Source organism: Aythya marila (genome assembly GCF_965140915.1).
Source record: "Aythya marila genome assembly, chromosome: 3".
In the NCBI taxonomy this organism is placed as follows: domain Eukaryota; kingdom Metazoa; phylum Chordata; class Aves; order Anseriformes; family Anatidae; genus Aythya; species Aythya marila.
In genome coordinates, this window is record NC_139044.1 from 2,809,593 (window position 1) to 2,829,187 (window position 19,595).

Consider the following 19,595-nt stretch of genomic DNA (forward strand, 5'->3'; position numbering starts at 1 on the left):
TTTCTAACCATTGGAATAGTGGAGAAACACTCATTTAAAAAAATCTATTTTTCCCCATTTTAGATTGTTACACACAACTCCAGATATGCAGAGCCTTCATATACATTTCTCATGAAGACCCCTTTACGTTAAGATCATGTCTAAAACGGGCACTTGTAGCCACCATCTCAATGCCACAGCACAAGGAGAGATAAATATAGTGCAAAATTCACAAAGTTATGCGAGAGCAAGTACAAAAGCAATCTTAAGAGACTGTCAGAAAGCAAAAGTCTTATTCAATGGTTACCAAGCTTTCTTCTTTTTTAAGCTATACCTGATAATCCCTCACTGTAGCTAGTCTGCCTCTGGAATTCATAGCTGCTAGCTCTCGCTTCTTAGCTAGGGCTTGGCTGTCACTATATTCATCATTATTTCAGTCCAAAATAATATAGAGCTGGGGGATTTGGAGTCTGGAAATGCAGATGCCCATTAAGCACTGTCAGATGTAAACCATCTATGCTAAGAGAGTTGGCAGAGACGATTTACAAGTATTCCCATGCTTAGTTAAGCCACAGTGAAGTAAAACATTGCAGATCTGATGATATAATGCACAAACCCAGAGCAAAATCTTCTGATATTGTGACACTTCTATAAAACACACAATTTGGCAAACATATTTTATATATACATAAAAACGGTAACGGGCTTTTGATAGAGATCTTATCCAAAGAACGTGAGCCATCACAGCAATCATTTATATATAAACACGTGAGCAGTGAAAACTCCCTTGTTTTCTCTTTGATGAAGCATCTCTACTACCTTCGCCAGTCATGTCAAGGCAATAAGTTTTATCTTACACCAAAATGAAACTAGAGCTGCTCAAAGGGTTGCTCAGAAAAGACAGGAATGAGCTACACAGAAATAGTTTCTTCTTCAGTGTAACTGGCTACTTCCCAAAGCAAATACAGATCACCATCAACATCCCCATCAGCAGCTTCCAAACACTACATCTAGCTGGTCTAAAAATGTATATTTAATGCATTTTAGACAAGTGAAAAATAGTTCTGTGAACAGAAAGCCTAACACAGCCTTGTGTATTGCTGCTTATTTAGATTCAGTGATGCCTAAGATGGTCTGAGCTCCACTGAAGGCTCTCCTCCCACACAGATACTCAGCATCTCTATTCTCTACCAGTGCTTGCACTGCGGACTTTATTATCACAGGGGTAATAATGATGCATGTTTTCCGCATCTGGCTGCCCATTTTATCAACACGTTCAGGAATTCATTACTTTTGAGACAACCACCTCTGTAATATTTGCTTCAAACTGGTTACGGGTTCAAAAGGTGTTTCAGGACAGGAAAGGAACTGAGGAGGCAGAACAGGCAGGCAGTGATTGCAGAAGCCTTCCTTCTTTAAGAAGCTAGTAAGAAAAAAAATCTCAGCATCCCCAAAAACATCATTGGCTGTAACAAATCACTGCCAGTTTTACAAAGCACAGATACAGGACTGATGTTTTTTGGAGTAGGATATCCTTAATAATTTTTTTTTTTTTTCTCATAAACTCTACTCCCTTTATTAATGTGAGCACTACTGTGAATAGAAAATAATATTAGCTTGAAATTAAAAAAATATATATACAGATATTAAGGACTAGAATCTACTCTTTCTTCTTTTGTAGATCTACCACAAAGGAACTTAATCTGATCAGTGTAGAATTAAATAGTCACCATTTTCCTGGAAAATGTGGCGTATCTAGTGATAAGGACAGTGCAGATAAGCCACAGAGAAAAGGAAGTCAGTTCTACTGGTACAATACCACAATAGCTTAATTTACACAGCACAAAAGTGTGATCTGGTACTACATCTGTTAGGAAAGACCGAGTACTAGCAGGACTACAAAGATGTTACAATGCTGTTCAGTAGCCCAATTTATGAGATTAATTAAAAAACCCAACATGCTGAAGACAAGACAAGATCAAGGTTTCTCATGAGTGGTTTTAGAGTTATAATATAATATACCTTACAGAAGGTCCACAAATGAAATCTTCAACACAGATCTACATGCAAAACTGTTTTTTCCAAAGCTTATTACCTGAAGCAGCGTTGCATGACACTGGATTAAAGACAAAGACTGGGAATGAACAGAACACAGGATTTTGCACAGCAAGCCAAAGTTTTATGCAACTATCTCCACATATGGGAAATCAACACCCTAACACACAAAGAAAGAAAAACACAGCAAAAGCTGCACATACAGCCCACCCACCTGAAAAAAAATAAAAATAAATTAAAGGTATCACTGATTTTCACATGGGAAAGACATAAAATAAGCAAGACCTGCATGATATCTTCTTTAAAGAAAACAAAATCTCAGAGTACAAATGAAGTTAGAGAACAGAACCATATAGAAAGAAACACAAAGTGCAGCAAACGCCTCTACTCAAGCAGCATTTAGCAATCATTACCAGACACACTGTCTAAAATACAGTAGAGATTTTGTTATGAATAATGTCTCCGTGACCACCACTAAAAGTGTTGGGACTGAGAAAATACAGGTTTAAAAATCAACGTCTAATTTGGACAACACTTAACCTGAACAGCATAGACACATTCATCTCCTTGCCAGAAAAACACCAAATGAGGAAGGGATTTTTCTACAATAGAAAACAGAAATACTCAAGGCCTAAAAATACCAGGGCCAGTTAAGCAAGGTAAAACGCCCGTCTCCTACCCTGCAGAGGAGGGAAGGACATAGGTGGACAATCTGCTCCTTGGAGTTGTGCTACTGTGCAGAAGGATCTAAAAGACTTCTGGTGCCACAAAGGAGGACTCCAAGCTCAGCAATGGAGACCCTCACTTTCAATGGAGGAAAACCCGGGGCAGATATAGCAGAGGTATCACCAGCTTGGCTCCCCAGGATGGCAGCAGTTCTGGGCACAGGCAGCAGCAGAGCTTTAATGTTTAGGATGCACCTTTCGGGTATCAGCATGGGACAATTTGGGGAAAGCTTTCGTGGAATGCAGATGTAATGCACCTACATTTCACCCTGCATGACAGGGAAAAGTAGGTTTTGGTGCTTTTTTTTTTTTTCTTTTTCTCCCCAAAGAAGAAATTAAGTGTTTTTAGTGGTTGTTCAAATTGCAAAACAAAGGCAAAACTTGAAGTAATGGTATTTTTACTGTTTAAAAGGTGAATCTTTTTCAAAAGAACATAAACTCTTCCTACTGTCCCATTTTCTTCATTTTAGAATAACAAGCATTAACGTGCTCTGAAAGCAGAGTAGAAAAACTAGCTAACGCCAAGTGCTTTAGGAGTTATTACCAAACATTACAAGTTTATTTTAAGTTCTATTTATTTATTTATTTTTAAGTACACCGTACTTTAAATCTCATACTATCACTTTCTCTCAGGCTCTGAAATAAGTCGAGATCACATACAGCTTCAAAAGGGACAGCCTCTAATGACACATTCAGAAATTCAGAAAATTCAGACAGCTACTTATATAGACCCTCAGAGCCACACACACGGAGCAGTTGTCATTTATCTGCTATCTGCTGTTATCACAACAGAAAGGAATATCCCACAGGCTCTTCTGGCATTGATTGGTAAAGATCCTAGACTTTACAAGATGTTTATTGCAACCTACAGAAATTGCAAATTTAGCTACCAGCCTTTAGGTGTTCAGTACTGGAAGAAAAGAAGAGCTTGAATTACCAAATTAACAACAGGCAGAATGCTGGTCATCTACCAAAGCCTCACAAAATAAATAAATAAATAAATAAAATAATTGGCCTGCTACTGAATCTAGCTCTGCACAGAAGGTGAGCAGCATGCCATGACGTTATGGGGAACTGATACTACAGCCCATTGCAATAAAGGTTCAGAATAAAGGAAGGAGCCCATGCCCTATATTGCAAGCTAACACTTTATGGATACGGTGCCATTGGCTTTGAATATGACCGAGCCCTAATTACTTGGGAACTGCTTTATTCAAAACATGTTTTCTTTAACTTGCAATTACCCCAGCCACCTGTTTCCCTTAAAGTGACATTTTCTACAGAATTACACCTCCTTGGACAAGCTCACAACATCACAGGGAAAAAAAAAAAAAAAAAAACCACACTACTGTCACAATGGATGATATGGAAAGCAAACAATTTTAGCATCAACATAAACAAGCTTAAAATTATCATGGAACCACAGCCTAAGCTGAAAAGCTGCTATTGCCAAATTGCTGTCCACAACAATGCATCAATTATGGAACACGCTTTCTTCTACTGATTTACATGACCAATGCTCAGTTAAACAGCAGTGCAAACTTCAGAACATACTTTCTCTTTGCAGAAGTTATAGAAACAGTAAAACCAGTCATATTTGATTTTCTTTTTTCTGTTTTAATCACTGATCTATTAGAATGAGAACCGCCTCTGCACTGTGTGGGCAATGTGTAGTATTAGGTATGGCATATATTGTTTTAAACTTCGTTAAAGCCTCTGAAGACAGGGATAAGAGTTTAAATTCTGAATATGCAACTATGAGCTTCCTCACTTTAAAAAACAAATGTACGTAACAATGACTGGAACAGGTAGGTTGTATTGCTCACAAACAAGTCATGCATTTCTCCTGTATGGTGAGACTTATGCTTGTGCTTACAAATTAAGCAAGACAAAATATCCATTCCTGCAAGACAAGCCACAAAGATTAATTGAAGGCAGAAGAACAGGACAATATTATTAGCCCTCTGCTCATAGTTTACAGACTAATAGCACACAGGCATGAAAGTTTTCAGGAATATGAAGGTATTTCACCTAACTTGAGCCTCAATTTCAACAGGAACAGCTCTCACCACACCCAAAAAAAGCAAAATACAGTTTAGAAGAAGTGCTAGATGGGTGGAGTTTTTAAAAATTGCTGAATACACTGATAATTTAATTATATGAGTCATACTTATTGAGTTCCAGGAAAGCAAGGCCAGATATTTGAAGAACTGACAATGAAAAAAGCTACATTGCACAAAAGGTTGGGGGGAAAAAAAAAAGAATTCGTTGTAAACTACTCTATCCTAGATCAAGTAACTCTTCTATTTGTTTGCTCTTTTGTTCTTGTTGAAATCACAAGTCACGGGAAAATTCCCTTCTACAAGACATGATTTAGCATTATCTGCAGACAGTATGAACTCCTTGGGCAGGGAAATCATTCTTAAGCCTACCTTCAACTGGGCCATGCCCATGCAGTTATCTTTTGCTGTAAATCTGGAAGAGTAAACACGAGGCAATGCTGAAAAAATCTGTCCTGGTTTACACTGACTGCAAAGTCAAGGCCACCACTGTGCAGTATGATACAATTATTCATAAAAGTATTTTAACAGTCATGTCACTAGACTAGAAAAAACCACTACAGCCCAAGGTAGATCAATAACCGGAGGTAACAAAGAACAGTCAGGAACTTTCATAGAACTTTCCCTGGCCCTCAGAAGATGTAATGCTAGCAGTTGTCACTACAAGTTCATTAACTTTTCAAAAAGGCTAAAGAAACAGGAAGAAAAATACACATATATCCACACACAGGGTTTTTTTGTTGTTGTTTTTTACTTTCTCTTTCTTCTCTGTCAGAAAAAAATCTGTAATTTATGAACAACTAGCTCATTGTCTCAAGTTCTCAGCAGGTATTTTAGTGGCAAAAGAGTAATAAAGAAGACAGCGTTTGAAGCAACGTTATTAGATATACTCACTGTATTTAAGACTTCGCTTAACTTGAAGTTATTATTACCCATCTGATCTTCCTAAATTCTAACAGATAAAGAACAACCCCCCTGTAAAACTCAGGAATAGAGCTGTACTATCCCAGCTTGTAATTCAATTTATGGCCAATTTTTCAAAAGCACATAGGTGGTTTACGCGTCTCATCTCACTCTCAATTAAAAACACAGGCACTAGCTTATGAAAAAAAGTAGAACAAAAACACCATCAATTCTATATAAGTCACTTAAAAAACACTGGTAAAGACATTAAAGCAGATTCTCTACAATAAGTAGTCTATTTCCCTGTAACCATATAATAAAAATGGTTTTCCATATCCTAACTTGGCCACCTACTAGGAAGTATACAAGCAAGAACATAAGACATTCATTTCCCAGACTTCTTATGCCTGCATTGGTTTTATACTAGACTCAAGAAATCTTAATTTTCAGTTTAAAATTCATTTTTCTTATGAAAAATAGTTAACAGTTAACTTGTAATTCTGAAGAAAGCATAAATGCAAATTTGCAATGTCATTACTGTGCTGAACTGCCTTCGTTAGAATACCAAATCTTTTCTCCCAGAAAACTTATGTCAGATCTGTCAGTGTGGCTGTTGTCTGGTTCAGTTACGGTTCTTGTATTTCAATAGTGAGACCCCAGGTAAAGGCAAGCTTTAAGCTGGATGGAAAGCTTCTGTGTCCTTTTACCCCTTTTTCTAGCATGGACTTGAATTTTTAGTTCAAATAACATTTCTTAGAAGTTCTCACCTCGTTCAGAAGCTCATTATTTAGTACACTATTAACATTAGAACAAAATATTTTCTATTACAGCCATTTGGAATATTCAAACCTTTAAAATGAAGAATGGGTGCCAACTGCAACAAGAATGTTTTTTAACATACTCACCCTGGATTATAAAGCATAACGGCTGATAGGTTCTCACAAGATTTTGAGAGATCTGTCATAGACAAGCTGAAGGAAGACAGCAGTCCACTCTAACAACAGACCATAAAATATATATTAGACAAACACTGCTGTGCTTGCAAACTTGTTTTGTTTCACTTCATGAAATATGAAATATTCTATGTAAAACAAAACTAAGCAAACCTACAACGTTCAAGGTATGTCTATATTAGCAGTAAAGTTGTGAAGAGGTTGAAATTCCCCCAAATGCTGATTTTACCTCACCTTTCTTTTTTCCCTTAGTTTAGCAGCTTCTTTGGGGTGGTTAAAGCGAAACATATTGGTTCTTCCAAGTAATATAACAGCACCTGATGAGAAAAACACACACCATTTACTGACAACAGACTGTATCAGGAAATGCCAAATAATTTTTCTGTCATCCAATATGTAAGCACAGCCTTCCGTTAAGTAAGAACAAAATGAAAATGCACTTTGACACAGCTATGTTAATGGATGTGTATATTTTATTCCTCCTTCTTCCTACCTAAAAAAAAAAAAAAAAAAAAACAAAAAAAAACCACATATGTTCATGCACAGAAAGGTCAATCACGTTCATGCAGTTTAGTTTAAAGAATAAGTAGAGGAAGCAGTCATAACAGCCGCCGCAGTTTGACCTACACACTTCGTGTTACTTTGGAGGCTACCAGCAGGTACGGAACACCATGGGAACATCCATAAATGTGACTAAGAACAAACTAATCATTATTCATCCACTTCTGATCGAAGTCAAGATTGAATCTACCTAAACTGAAAGCTACACTTTTTCATAATTTGTACTCTCACTTACCTTTTTCTTCTTTATGTAGAACAACACTGAAGTTTGTCATCACTCAAAACAGGCTTATTAGTCTTTTATACCCAATAGTTATTTTCTGAGGAAAGAACCTTGAATAATTCATATTGTTCAATGCACATCCATTATCGTATTTAATCAGCTACGGTACAGGTCATATATAATGTGACTCTGGGCAATTCTTATAATATTTTAAAGACACTAGCACCAAGATTAATACTTTCCCACTAAAAAGCACATTGTTAGTGATGTCTCACTGCTGTCATAACATTGAAGTCCTCCAAATTAACCACCACAAAATTAACCATTTATCTGTCGCACGGTGTGAAGGAATTTTAAAAGAGAACGGATTCTATTACACTTAAAACCTGAAAAAAATGCACTTACAGCTGCTTACTACAAACAAATGGTTATCATCTGAGAATGAAATGCTGCCCTGAATAAGCAGTGCTTCTCTTAAGATTAGCTTAATTAGGAACATCAACACAAATAAGGCCATTCAGTCTTGGCAATTCAATGATAAGAGGCACTACAGTCACAATATCACTTCTTGCTGTCTACACAACACCTCAGTTTTGGACCATAAGCACAGTTCACCTCAGACTAACGTTAAGATGAATTACTTTCCATAGATCTGTATGCAGCTTTGTATTGCCAAGTCATTTTGATACCACTTCTGTAATTTGTGACAGAAGCTGGTTGACCCTTCCTTCATGAATTGCGCTGGGCACATATATACACATATTTTTAATGTAAGCACATTAAAAGGGGTCGCTGCCAGTCATGACTGCTGTAGTGAAAGGGGTAAGTGTTCACGTGCTCACAGTCGTGCCAAACATCTCTCTGCTCCACTCTTGCTGCCTGCCTGGAAGGATGTTTTGATTACTTTAGCAGAGGAGACACTGAGGATTCCAGTGAAATTCCTTCAGTTACTTTCAAACGAAGATACTGTAAACATTTTTGGCCATGTTACGAGGTAGAAGTTACTTAAGTAAATTATTAAAAATTTCAGAATGAATTCAGCTAAAGATACTTGTTCCTAACTTGACATATCTGAAAGAAAACAGGTGGAAGAGGCTTAACAGCAGCACATGACATTCAAAATCAGATGGAGGATCATATGAATTACAACCAGGTTTCTCTTTCAGTACTTCTCCAAATCATACGATGATGAGCCTAGCATACGTCTGAACAGGAAGAAGGAAAAGGGCTACGTGCACGTCACACGATACACTTGTGAAGTACTTCAAATCACAGAACGGTTTGGGTTGGAAGGGACCCTAAAGATCATCTAGTTCCTAACCCTCTGCCACAGACAGAGACACCTTCTCGTAGGCCAGGTTGCTCATTTTAGTACACCATTATAGTCAATGCACAGATTTGAAGGGGAACTGCAATTCCTGTGCTTCTCCCATTACATTCCTTTTTTTTTTAATCCCAGAATGTCATAGGCATTGTTACTTCACAATGCCACTTTTTGCATTATGGAACCTCTGTTTGCTGATATAGGATTTTATTGTAGGATTTTATTATTATTGTAGTTTTTCTTTATTAATATAATCCTAGCTCCCACTTGACAGAACTTAGATATGCAGCAACACGAAAACTGATCAAGGAAAAAAACTTTGGATCAAAAGCATACTGTCAAATATTTCCTAAGCATTGGGTTAGATTGTCCTTTATCGTACAATGCAGTTCCCCATCAGAATGCAAGTGTGCAGCATCGATGTCGTCATGGAAACATAACTGGCTTTGCTATGGGGTTTGCTTTTCATTTGTTTACTCTAAGCAACAATTCTTATTCTTCTAGAATGTTAAATAACAAAGAAAAAAAGGTTTCTCAAATACACCGACAGTACTAAGAACAACAACAAGAACCATTCAAGAACAGTCTTTATCATTTAGGGAACTCTGATCTGGTAATTTAATTGGTTGACTCCAACACAAAAGTGACCAGAGAATAGGAAACAAGTATGAAGAATGTATGTTCAAATACCATCAAGCACTTCTCATCTACACACACCAGTATTTTGGAACTGTGCAAAAAAAGGAAACAAAGGTATCCATAATTAAGATCTTCCTAACTTCTAAAATTTTATTTTATGATTCTAAAAGTTACTTGTATTACCAAACTATAAAAAAAAAAACAAGCACGGAGAAATGACATTAACTACAGACAGGTTAGCAGTTTGGCCTCGAAACGGAAAGCTCATTTTAAACTGAGGATAAATTTAAGGTAAAGAACAAACTCCAGTGAGTATTTGTTCAATTACCTTTACAAATCTTATCAGATGTTCTTTATAAGAACAAAATATCATAGCAAGTTGCATTACTCAAGAGGCCACATTAGCCAGAATTCACAAATGGTAGAAGTAATCTGAAGAAGGAAGCAGTAATTAATGCCTCTTTTTTTTTTTTTTTTTATATTAACTATTATTAATAACTGTTCATTTGAAAGTGTGCTGATTTTTTTTTAGACTGTCACAAACGGAAGCATTTAAATATATCAGTAGATAATCAGCAATACCTAAAGCAGATATTTAAAGAGGCTGGCATTTCATGCTGTGAGACTAAATGCTAACACAGCTAGGAGAGATATATTGTGCACGAGTTGTTAAACCAGTTATTTCATCAGCTTTGCCCACCTGATGTCAAAGCTGCCACCCTTCCTTCAGACTCAATCTGGTTACACAGTCTACAGATCCGCTTGTGCAGCTGTTTTTCAAAATTTAGTAATTCAAAGCAACCCTTTCCCCGTCCCCCTTTTTCTGAGTTGCAAATTTCTTTAGACAGAAATTCAGGAGAAGAAAAACAAAAACAAAACCATGTTTCTACTCTTCACAGTACAAAAATCAAGTTGCTGCATATGCCTGAAAGAAGGAAACAGGACCTAAACTTCTGAGCCAATCAAACCTATAATGCCTTAGAAACACAGTAGGCTAAAATAAAGATGAGCCATTGCAAGCACAATTCGTGTTAACAGTGTTTCTTGCCATCAATGCCAATGTTCCTAACAATTTATCAATAGGAGTTACTCAAATCCAAGACAAAGGAGTTGGGCTTTCTGTTTTTTTGTTCTGTATCTATAACAGAAACAACTGAATGTCTCTTATTTCACATGAATAGACACTTCACAGAATCAACATGCCCTGGCCATAACAAAGCTATTTTCTGAAAGCAAAATCTTGCAGCACTTGAGTTTGAAAAGGTGCAAGACTCGTTGTTCAGCACTACTTTGTCCACTGTGTTCCTCATTTGTTAGAACGAGCTTATTCTGAAAGCTTCTGTCCAGGAGAGGGGCACTGCTTTTCAGCAGCTGAGCTCTGTTACAACCTCACTTCTCAACACGACTTCAGCTCATAGCTAAATGGGAAAGTATTCTGGGTGATCCTGGAAGTTAAAACATCCAGAACCTCTGCTGCAGCACTCTTCAGTTTACTTGTTAGTCAGTCCTTTCCAGGCCAACAAAATACACCTTTGTTCCCAGTTGTCCCGGCTGCTTTCAATCATTTCCAGATTTTAAAGCTTTTATATTAAAATTGTAATCCTCTGAACTTCATCTGTAAGGGTTAGCCTCCCTCTTTTTGTCACTTTCCTACAGCTGTAGTTAACAGATACTCCAACTAAATCTCCTGCTACCCAAGAGGATTTGGCAATAGAGTGTTAAGTGGGACTGCACTGAAGCCCTGAGAAGGAAAAAAAAAAAAAAAAAAACACAACTCTGATGTTATTTTAGTCATGCAGAGACCAGTATTATTTTTCTTAATATCACACCAACCTAAGCTATCTGCCATGGTGTTCACTTTATGTATAAACTTTGAATGAAATCAGACAGCAAGGATCAGTTCATACTCAAGGTTCTGAAGTGGCTCAAATTAGTAAATAATTCTCTTTTCACCACATAGCAATTCCGTGACAGAACAAAAACTCCATGGCTCTCTCCAGATAACTTTGGGCTGCAGCTAAGAAGAAACTGAATTAAAATTAAACAGTAAACTCTTAATATACACACAGATTTTTCAGTAGTGTTGCCAGAAATAAACAGATGCTGTATGGAAAACTATACTATGCTGGGTAATACCTTGGTTTAGGTGCGTGGCCTCTGTAATCTGAATTCCATTCACAGAACACTGCGCGCCATTCAATGGTATCAGATTCACAGTACCATTGAGATTTTCAAAGATGCAATGCTCACTTTCCAAATCAAGACCATGAAGAACTAAACACACACAAAAAAAATAATTAGTCTCTTAACAACTAATAAGATTTGCATGCTGATGGTGATTTATTAAGGACAGACTATGTTGCATATTTGCAAGCATCTTTTCTTTTTTTTCTTTTCTTTTTCTTTTCTTTTTTCCCCACCCTGCAGACAGTTTTTTTTCATTCCTTCACGACCTCCTGCATTCCTTAAACATTGACCCTATTTCTTGTTTTACTGTAGTGGAAATAGAGGTGGTTTTTTTTTTCTGATTTATTTTACATAATGCTCTTTTCTCTTTTGTTTTGGCACCAGATTAGTAAATGCTTATTTTGCTCTGTTGGAAATCAGTGAAGAAAAGTTTACGTATTTGTAGAGACAGGTTTTTTTGGCTAGTTTCACTGGGAAATCATAAGTGTAGCTGCTTTAAGGTCTAGAAGCTTTTAAGTCTGAATAGGTAGGATATAACATATAATTGTAGACAATAAGAAAGGCTGAAATAAGGTTATATCTTCTATTACACTCAGGCAGTTATCCATCAGTTATGCTACTTTCCATCTCTTCTTCAAGTAATGTGCGATTATCTCTACCCGTATTGCTTAATCTTACAAAGCAATGTGAATTTCATGGAATTTATATATAAATTTTAATCCAGGCATCTTTTGACCAAAGGAAATACATAAAACTATGTTATTTGTCTCTCAATTTCTCACTTGAGAACTAAAGGATGTAGCTTATTTGATTAAACTGCCTCTAAGCAGCTTATGTGACAGGTTAGTCCAGCAATGGCATGGAGTTGCTTTAATAAAAAGTAAGAAAAATCAGCACAAGAAGGCTACCTACTTTTCACTAACTTCCAGAATTTTCTTCCAAAATCTGAAGTCCAAAGACTGCTTTAGGTATAACAATATAGCAATACTGTCTTTATACAAAGGTTAAGAGAATGATTGTGCAATAATTGTGGCAGGTGTTGTATGAAAAAGGATGGTGTTTTTATAGGAGGCTTTTTCAAAAGTAGCAAGAAATAAATTAGTAACAAGTACATGAATAGATTTGAAGCCAACAAGCTATTTCAGAAGACATGCTTTTTGAAGCAAATCCCACGTAATTTACTTTTCATAAATTTTCTAAAAATTAAAATACACAAGAACATATAAACAACTAACTACTAGGAAAAAAAGGAAAATTACAAAGCTCTGTTAACCTATGGGAATGTTGGAAGAAAGAGGGGAAAAATGAAGAAAGAAGGAAAAAAAATGAAGAAAGACCATAAAGTAATGCAAAATTCCATACCAATGTCCTGTTCTGTCACAGCATCTTCCCTGCCAACATATGTTTGGCCCTCCTAATTAAAAAGGAGATGTATTATTTTCAGTTGAAATTTCCCTTTCTCTCACACACAGAGATGTTTTATTCTTTTACTTTCTCAGATTATTCTGGATGAAATATATGTTTAAACATACTACCTGATTTCTTCCCCTTGTATTTTAAGAATGCTTTCAGTCATTATCATACAATGTTACTAGCAATTTTAAGTTTCAACCATACTGCACAACGCCACCATTGTAGTTTTGAGGCATTTAACATAGATCTAGATTTCAAGTCACGCTTCACAATCAGATAAATGGAAAACCAAAATAGATAGATAAGCATATGAAGCGCCTATCTCTGGTTAACCAGTCTACATAAACCTAAATAGTAAAATAACTGGCATTATAATGTAATTCAATGAATTATAACTTCTTACTCTAGCAGAGAAATGTAAAGAACTTTTCTTTCCATAGTGGTGAGATGTAATGAACACTTATATGAGCATTTTGACTACTATTTGCCTACTACAATTTGTCTACTGAAAACTCACAAGGCATATATAAAGGCTATAGAAACATAGATGTGTATTTACCTTCAAGTGATACAAGATGATACCAGTACTAAGAAGATCATCATCAATGCCAATTAGATGAGGCAGTTCAGAATCTAGCACAACACCTATCCCTTCCTTCCTCAAAGCTAACGTTTGTTCCTGTAAAGGACAAGAGTATAGTTATTAAAATATGCACAAAATAGCACTCTTCTTTCGCTTTCTAAACCACCCTTAAGGTAACTTATCCTCTGTAATAAGCCCTGCTTATTTTTTGGTGCTTTTTTCCTAACATTCTAAATGCAACTTTTATATTTCCAGTGAGTGTTCCAAGCTTGCCATTCAGGAAATCTGTGAAGGTGTTACTTGAAAGAAGCCAGACAAACAGCTGAATTATACCAGATAAGGGAGATCAATCAAGAGAATAACAAAGCAATGTTGTCTGAAAGCAAGCTACGTACCACCTTGCATGACAGAAAGAATTTGAAACTACACAGAATTCAGTATGGCTAAGGAACAGAAAACTGAAAGCTCTTTAGCAATCCTTTAAATAAACTGAATCTTGTGCAATGAAAATCCCAGGCACCTGAAAATCTAGTACGCCTAAGCAGATAAAACATCGTGCTATGTAATGGAAGCAGCAACAATAGTAAATAAACGTAGGAACAAAACTTTAATTTTCCAAAATTCCTTTTGGCCACATTCTGCAGTCACATGTATGGTAAGGTATCATTCAGCAGGAGAGGAGTACAAGTGGAAGGCTCCAATAACTCGAATGAAACGTGATCTTGTACTCATCAGTATATGCAATAAATAAGAGATGAACTATACCTTTGAAATAAGGTTTTAGTATTCAAAAAGTTTATTTTACAAGTTGAACTCAAATCCTACTGATTTCTTAGACCCCAAAGCTAACATCAACAGGCTGTGAACATGTACGCAGACTGCCTTTCAAAGTGAATCAGTTTTACTACCTAAACAACTGAACCCTTATGAGCCAAGGAAGACTGACAACTCAGGAGGGAGAGGCAGCAGCAGCAAGTATCGCTTCTGTGTATTATGAGGCACACACTTTTTTCCTGGTGCCAGCAAACACAGAAAACAAATTTTCTGACGACAGCACGACTACTGCTCCTTTTCCAAGTCATCAACATGCATCCTTCAGAGCCAACCAAGACATTACAGTATTTGTAAGAAAAAGCAGAGAGATTGCTGGATGTATTTTCCTAAGTACAGCAACTTGACAAATCTGAAGAAAACAGATGTAATATTTCATTCTCCTGCACAGTATAAAATGTCGCCAATATTGATACTGTCTAAAAAGTTCTCTTGTGACTGCAAACACCTGGGCAAAATGAGACGGTGACACAACACGCTAAAAGCGCTCCAAAAGAAAACCAGGAAATCCCCCCCTGGTCACGGGCGAATTAAGAAGTTCTCCAGCGTTCAGGAAGAAAGGAAAAAAGCTGTGATTAACGTTGCCCTGCAGCTCCCTGACATTCACACTGCATCCAGCTATTCCTTGATATTATAAAAGTGTCACCTCATAAAACCAAAAAATACAGCTTAAATCACTGTTCAAGTGAAAAGTAATTTCAGTCAAAATACCTATCACATATTAAATATTTATTGAGTGGCATCTACTGCTATACATAATTTATAACGTTCCTATACGACAAGGCTGATGACTTAGAAGAGTGAATACGGGTGGCTGTTCACACAACTGCTGGCACCTTTCACCCAATGGAATTGATAAAATATTAAGAGCTGAACATTTTTTTCCAGCATAACAAAGCATTTACTAACATCCCGGACCGAGGAAAAAACAGGCATCCCAGGAGGCAAAGCAATTATTGCTGAGTGAGAAAAATCTATCACAAATAATTAAGAATGAAGAAAAAAAATGCATCATTTTCCAGTTTTAAATATTTAATATATTTTTAGTATATTCAGAAAGAGAGCATGTATAATTATGATTTAAAATTGATGTGTTGCTTATTTATTCAGGTCTAAAATTAGAGAACACAAATTAATTGAGTTTCTAAATCCTTACTTTGTAAATGACTACCATTCATACATAGAATACATCCTATTGACGGAAGCATTATAATAAATGCAACAGACTAGTGGGATTAAGTGCCTTTTTTTTTTCCTTGAATATTTCTTGTCTGTTACGTTTTATCTTCAGATACTACTTACTAAAAATCCTGAATCTTAATCAGTTACCTGGAACAACTGCCAAACTTTAATCATGTGGCTGAAAGTTTAATTTTAGATTCAAAAGAAAACTCCAACCTGTGAACTTTTGCCCCAAACCAAAATCATAGAAACCCTTTCAACAATATTTATTACTCCGTTCTCTCACATTGAAAGAAAGATGAGAAAAAGGCCAGAAAGAAGTAGCCAAATTGCCCCTCTTTCATCCTTGATGGCACAGGAAGGACACATCTAAAGGAGGAAGGACCTCTTTTGAAATAAATTGAAGGTCTGTAAGCTATTATAAGGCAGAGAAATGATTAGGTTTGATCCGCAACTTGATTCACCTTCATTTGTGTAACACAATTTTAAAAAGCAGTGAATCTATAAGCCAAAATGACAGGAGTAGGAAAGGTCACTGTCCCCATTAAAAAAAGTACTAATTCAGAAAATGTATGAAAGCCTCAAGGTACGATTTAAAAAACTCGCATGTACTGCATGCGTCTTATCTTGAATTATCCTTGAAAAGAGAAGTGTACGTGTACTCCCTCTGTATTTAAGATGCATTCATAAACTGTGGAAAATAAAGCAAGCCAAGTATTACACACAAAGGAGCGCTCCAGTGAATATAAATGGCTGCTCTGTGCGGAGAAAAAAGTTTGCTTCTTTAGGAGCCTCTAGACCAAATGGACTCACGTGAAGAGTAGAATTATTTTCTGACTGAATTTCTGAGTCAGTACATAAGGAAATACTTTCCGAGTCACAGTAAAGATAAAAGGATTTATATTGTTTGTGTAAACGCAGGTCTCTCGGAATTCAGCTCTGACTCAGCAGTCAGAAACATCCTGATAGAATAAATTCAGTAACACTTCGGTGGCAGATAAGGAGAGCTATTAGGGAAACTCATACCTCCTGTTGTTATGTTTGTTCTATTAACCAGATCTAGCGGCATCCCCAAGCTTGCACCTAAGATACATGCCAGCACTTCAGAAACATGACGTTTGTGTAAAGTACCGGCATGACCCTGTAAGTTAATTTTCACCATACACAACTGCCCACGATGAAGAACTGTTAGGATACATAACGTTTCTTTCAATGCATTCATATGCACACAAACACACACAAAAATGGAATCACATTCCTGTTGGATTTTAACCAACAAGATACTGAATTGCAAAAAAGAAAGTGAGCCCAAAAGATACTTCTAATATTCCTTGACCAATCTACCAATACAGTAGAAATAGCAAAACCTTTGCTGTTTCCAGCTGCTACTGGCCCAGCACCTATTAAAAAGCATACGTAACTAGTACGGTGTCCTTTCAATGAACAGAACTGCTTGATGAAGTTTAATTTGTGTCACGCTTTCCACTGCAAAATCTCAATTCTTTTATTTAAATATTCAACAGTTAACTGCTGGCACACAGTTCTGAGAATACACCATGCAGAGACTTACAGTAAAACACATTATGCTAGCTAAGTAAATTGTCCAGATGTCTATATTTAAATTATGCAAAAATGCATAATACCAAATTAAAGAAGTTATGGGTAGAAACGTGCAATGGTGAAACTCTTCACATTAATATTTAACCAGACTATATACTAGAGCAAATTCTTACACTAACAGGTACTTTGGGTGCATTTGATTTCATTGAAAATATGCTATTACGTCCTGGGTTCACAAAACTGTCTGAAGATCCTCTGTGCCATGGCACTAACATTAAGCTCCCTATGAAATATATATGCAAACTGTACACAAAGGAAATTCTTAATTGTTTTTTCTCCAGTAGTGTACTCACTATACTTTGCATTCCCTTTAAATCACTGGAAACAAATGCTTCATACCTGCAGAAAAAGATATTCCATATTGCTCAGAATTCAAAGGCACCTGAAAATGTGTATTTTAAAACCCAGCAGATACACAGAATTAAAGAGGCTACTCAGAGACAGTAAGAATCATGGATGTAACATCCTCAGCCAGTCATCCCATGATGAAGACGGGTGAGAAAACAGGACTTCACTCACTGAAGTAAGCAATTTTTATAATCTCCATCCCCAAATGGTGAAAGATAAGGTGACTTACAATTCCAGTTCTGCAGTAGAGGTTTTTGATAAATCCAGGAAGCAGAGTAACTCCTGATTTACAACAAAAAACGCATATACACCAGTCACAGCTAGTTTATGTATGTGTGCTGTAAGAGGGCTATCCTGCTTGCATTTCCAGAGATAACCTTTCAGAAAATAGAAAATAAGGCGTAACTGTAGGACAGGCACCACGATGAAAGCATACAAAACCCAAGCAGGAGAAGTCCCCAATGAGCAATGCTTATTTGCTGTTTCCTTTACTAGGGAGTAGAAAATAAAATTATCCAACAGCAGATCAGAAATGAAAAACAATCCCTTGCTAAATTGAAGGATGCCACTGACATCAATAATTTACATAGGTACAAGAAAAACTGGACAAACAGCAAGAAAAAGAAAGGAGGGAATGCGGATGACTGTGCAAGGGTATCTATCACCTAACTCCAAGAACTACAGACAGAAAACACAGTTTTCTGAGGAAGGATTATTATTATTCTGCATGCCCTGTTTTATGCTCCAACAGTGGGCACCATTGCATAAATCTGAATTCAACTACAGGGGCATTTAATCTGATCCAGTATCATCTTTAACTAATGCAAAAAGGATGAGAATGTTTTAAAGTTTAATTTAAAACCAGATTTACCAGTGTTTTAAAGTATATTACCAGTAAATACACTTTAGAAAATTGTGTTACAAATAAAAATCCAGTCTCTTTTTGAATCCCACTGATTTTTGACTTTAAAAAATCCTTAGAACAATGAGTTCTTCAGCTATTAAGCATAAAAAACAACATAAGAAAACATTTACTGCTTTGTTTCATATAATAGTGTTTTTCTCCTGTGTTCTGAAGGCATAGGATCTTAATACTTTAAACTCAATTTTGTGATACAAAAATCCCATAATGATTCATTATGCAGCATCGTCTGCTTTCAGAGAGTTACCTTTCAAGAGATGTCTGCAGAGAAGCGGCGAATGTGACAGCAGCACTTCTGAATGAAGAGAAATGCCTCCTTCCCTGGCCACCTCCCTACCTTTGCAATTTGTGGCAACTCCTACAGTTCTTGTTATGTTGGATGTCTTTCTTTACCTAGCCCTCTTTTTCTTCTTAATTTTTTCAAGGTGTAGTTCAAGACATCTATAGGTAATGTATTGTCGTTTATATATATATAACCTCCCCCCTCTTTTAATAGCACATAGCTTTCTGAATTCTTACATGTAGCAACAATACAAGTTTTATCTATATCCATAGTTTTAAATTTTATAACCAAAGGGCACTGCATGTCTTGTTAATAGAAAAACTCACAACATTCATTTGCATTAGATAGTAAAAACCTGTGTTCAGTCACTCACCATCCCAATGACTAAAGAAACTACATTCTAATTTACCAGCAGAAAGAAACTTTCAGTTAAATTTTGTTAACCTCTAAATCCTTTCTGCACAGAGATGAAGGTTGTCATCGTATCATAAAGCTGAACAAGCTAAATTATAGATCACGGAAGTCTTACAGAATAAACCCAGAAATTGTTTTGCTGAATAAATTACTAGATCTGCCGTGAAACAATTGAAGTACACAAGCTAAATTATTCTGCAATCTTCCACATTAATGTATTGCTTTGACACACTAACTAAATTATCAAATAATCAGGAACTCATATCAACAAAATATTATCATATTCTTGTATGCATTATCTGTGTGTCTCAGAGAAGTCTAATTTATCTTTGGAGTTTAAAACTTTTCCAGATTTGGCACTGGGATATGTGATGCTTCTATTTTTTGTAT

The 19,595-nt window shown here is 36.3% G+C and overlaps 1 protein-coding gene across 10 annotated transcripts in view; it reads right to left on the reverse strand.

The window, feature by feature from the left end:
• The window catches only part of KIF16B (kinesin family member 16B), a 138,553-nt gene that overhangs the window by 64,369 nt on the left and 54,589 nt on the right, over positions 1-19,595 (reverse strand). For all 10 annotated transcript variants that reach the window (XM_082756867.1, XM_082756865.1, XM_082756863.1 and 7 more), the window contains exons 13-17: positions 13,582-13,701; positions 12,972-13,023; positions 11,559-11,696; positions 6,910-6,992; positions 6,628-6,716 (exon numbers count right to left, since the gene is read on the reverse strand). In XM_082756867.1, the coding sequence (XP_082612993.1) occupies positions 6,628-6,716; positions 6,910-6,992; positions 11,559-11,696; positions 12,972-13,023; positions 13,582-13,701 (482 nt within the window). The remainder of the gene's footprint in view (positions 1-6,627; positions 6,717-6,909; positions 6,993-11,558; positions 11,697-12,971; positions 13,024-13,581; positions 13,702-19,595) is intronic.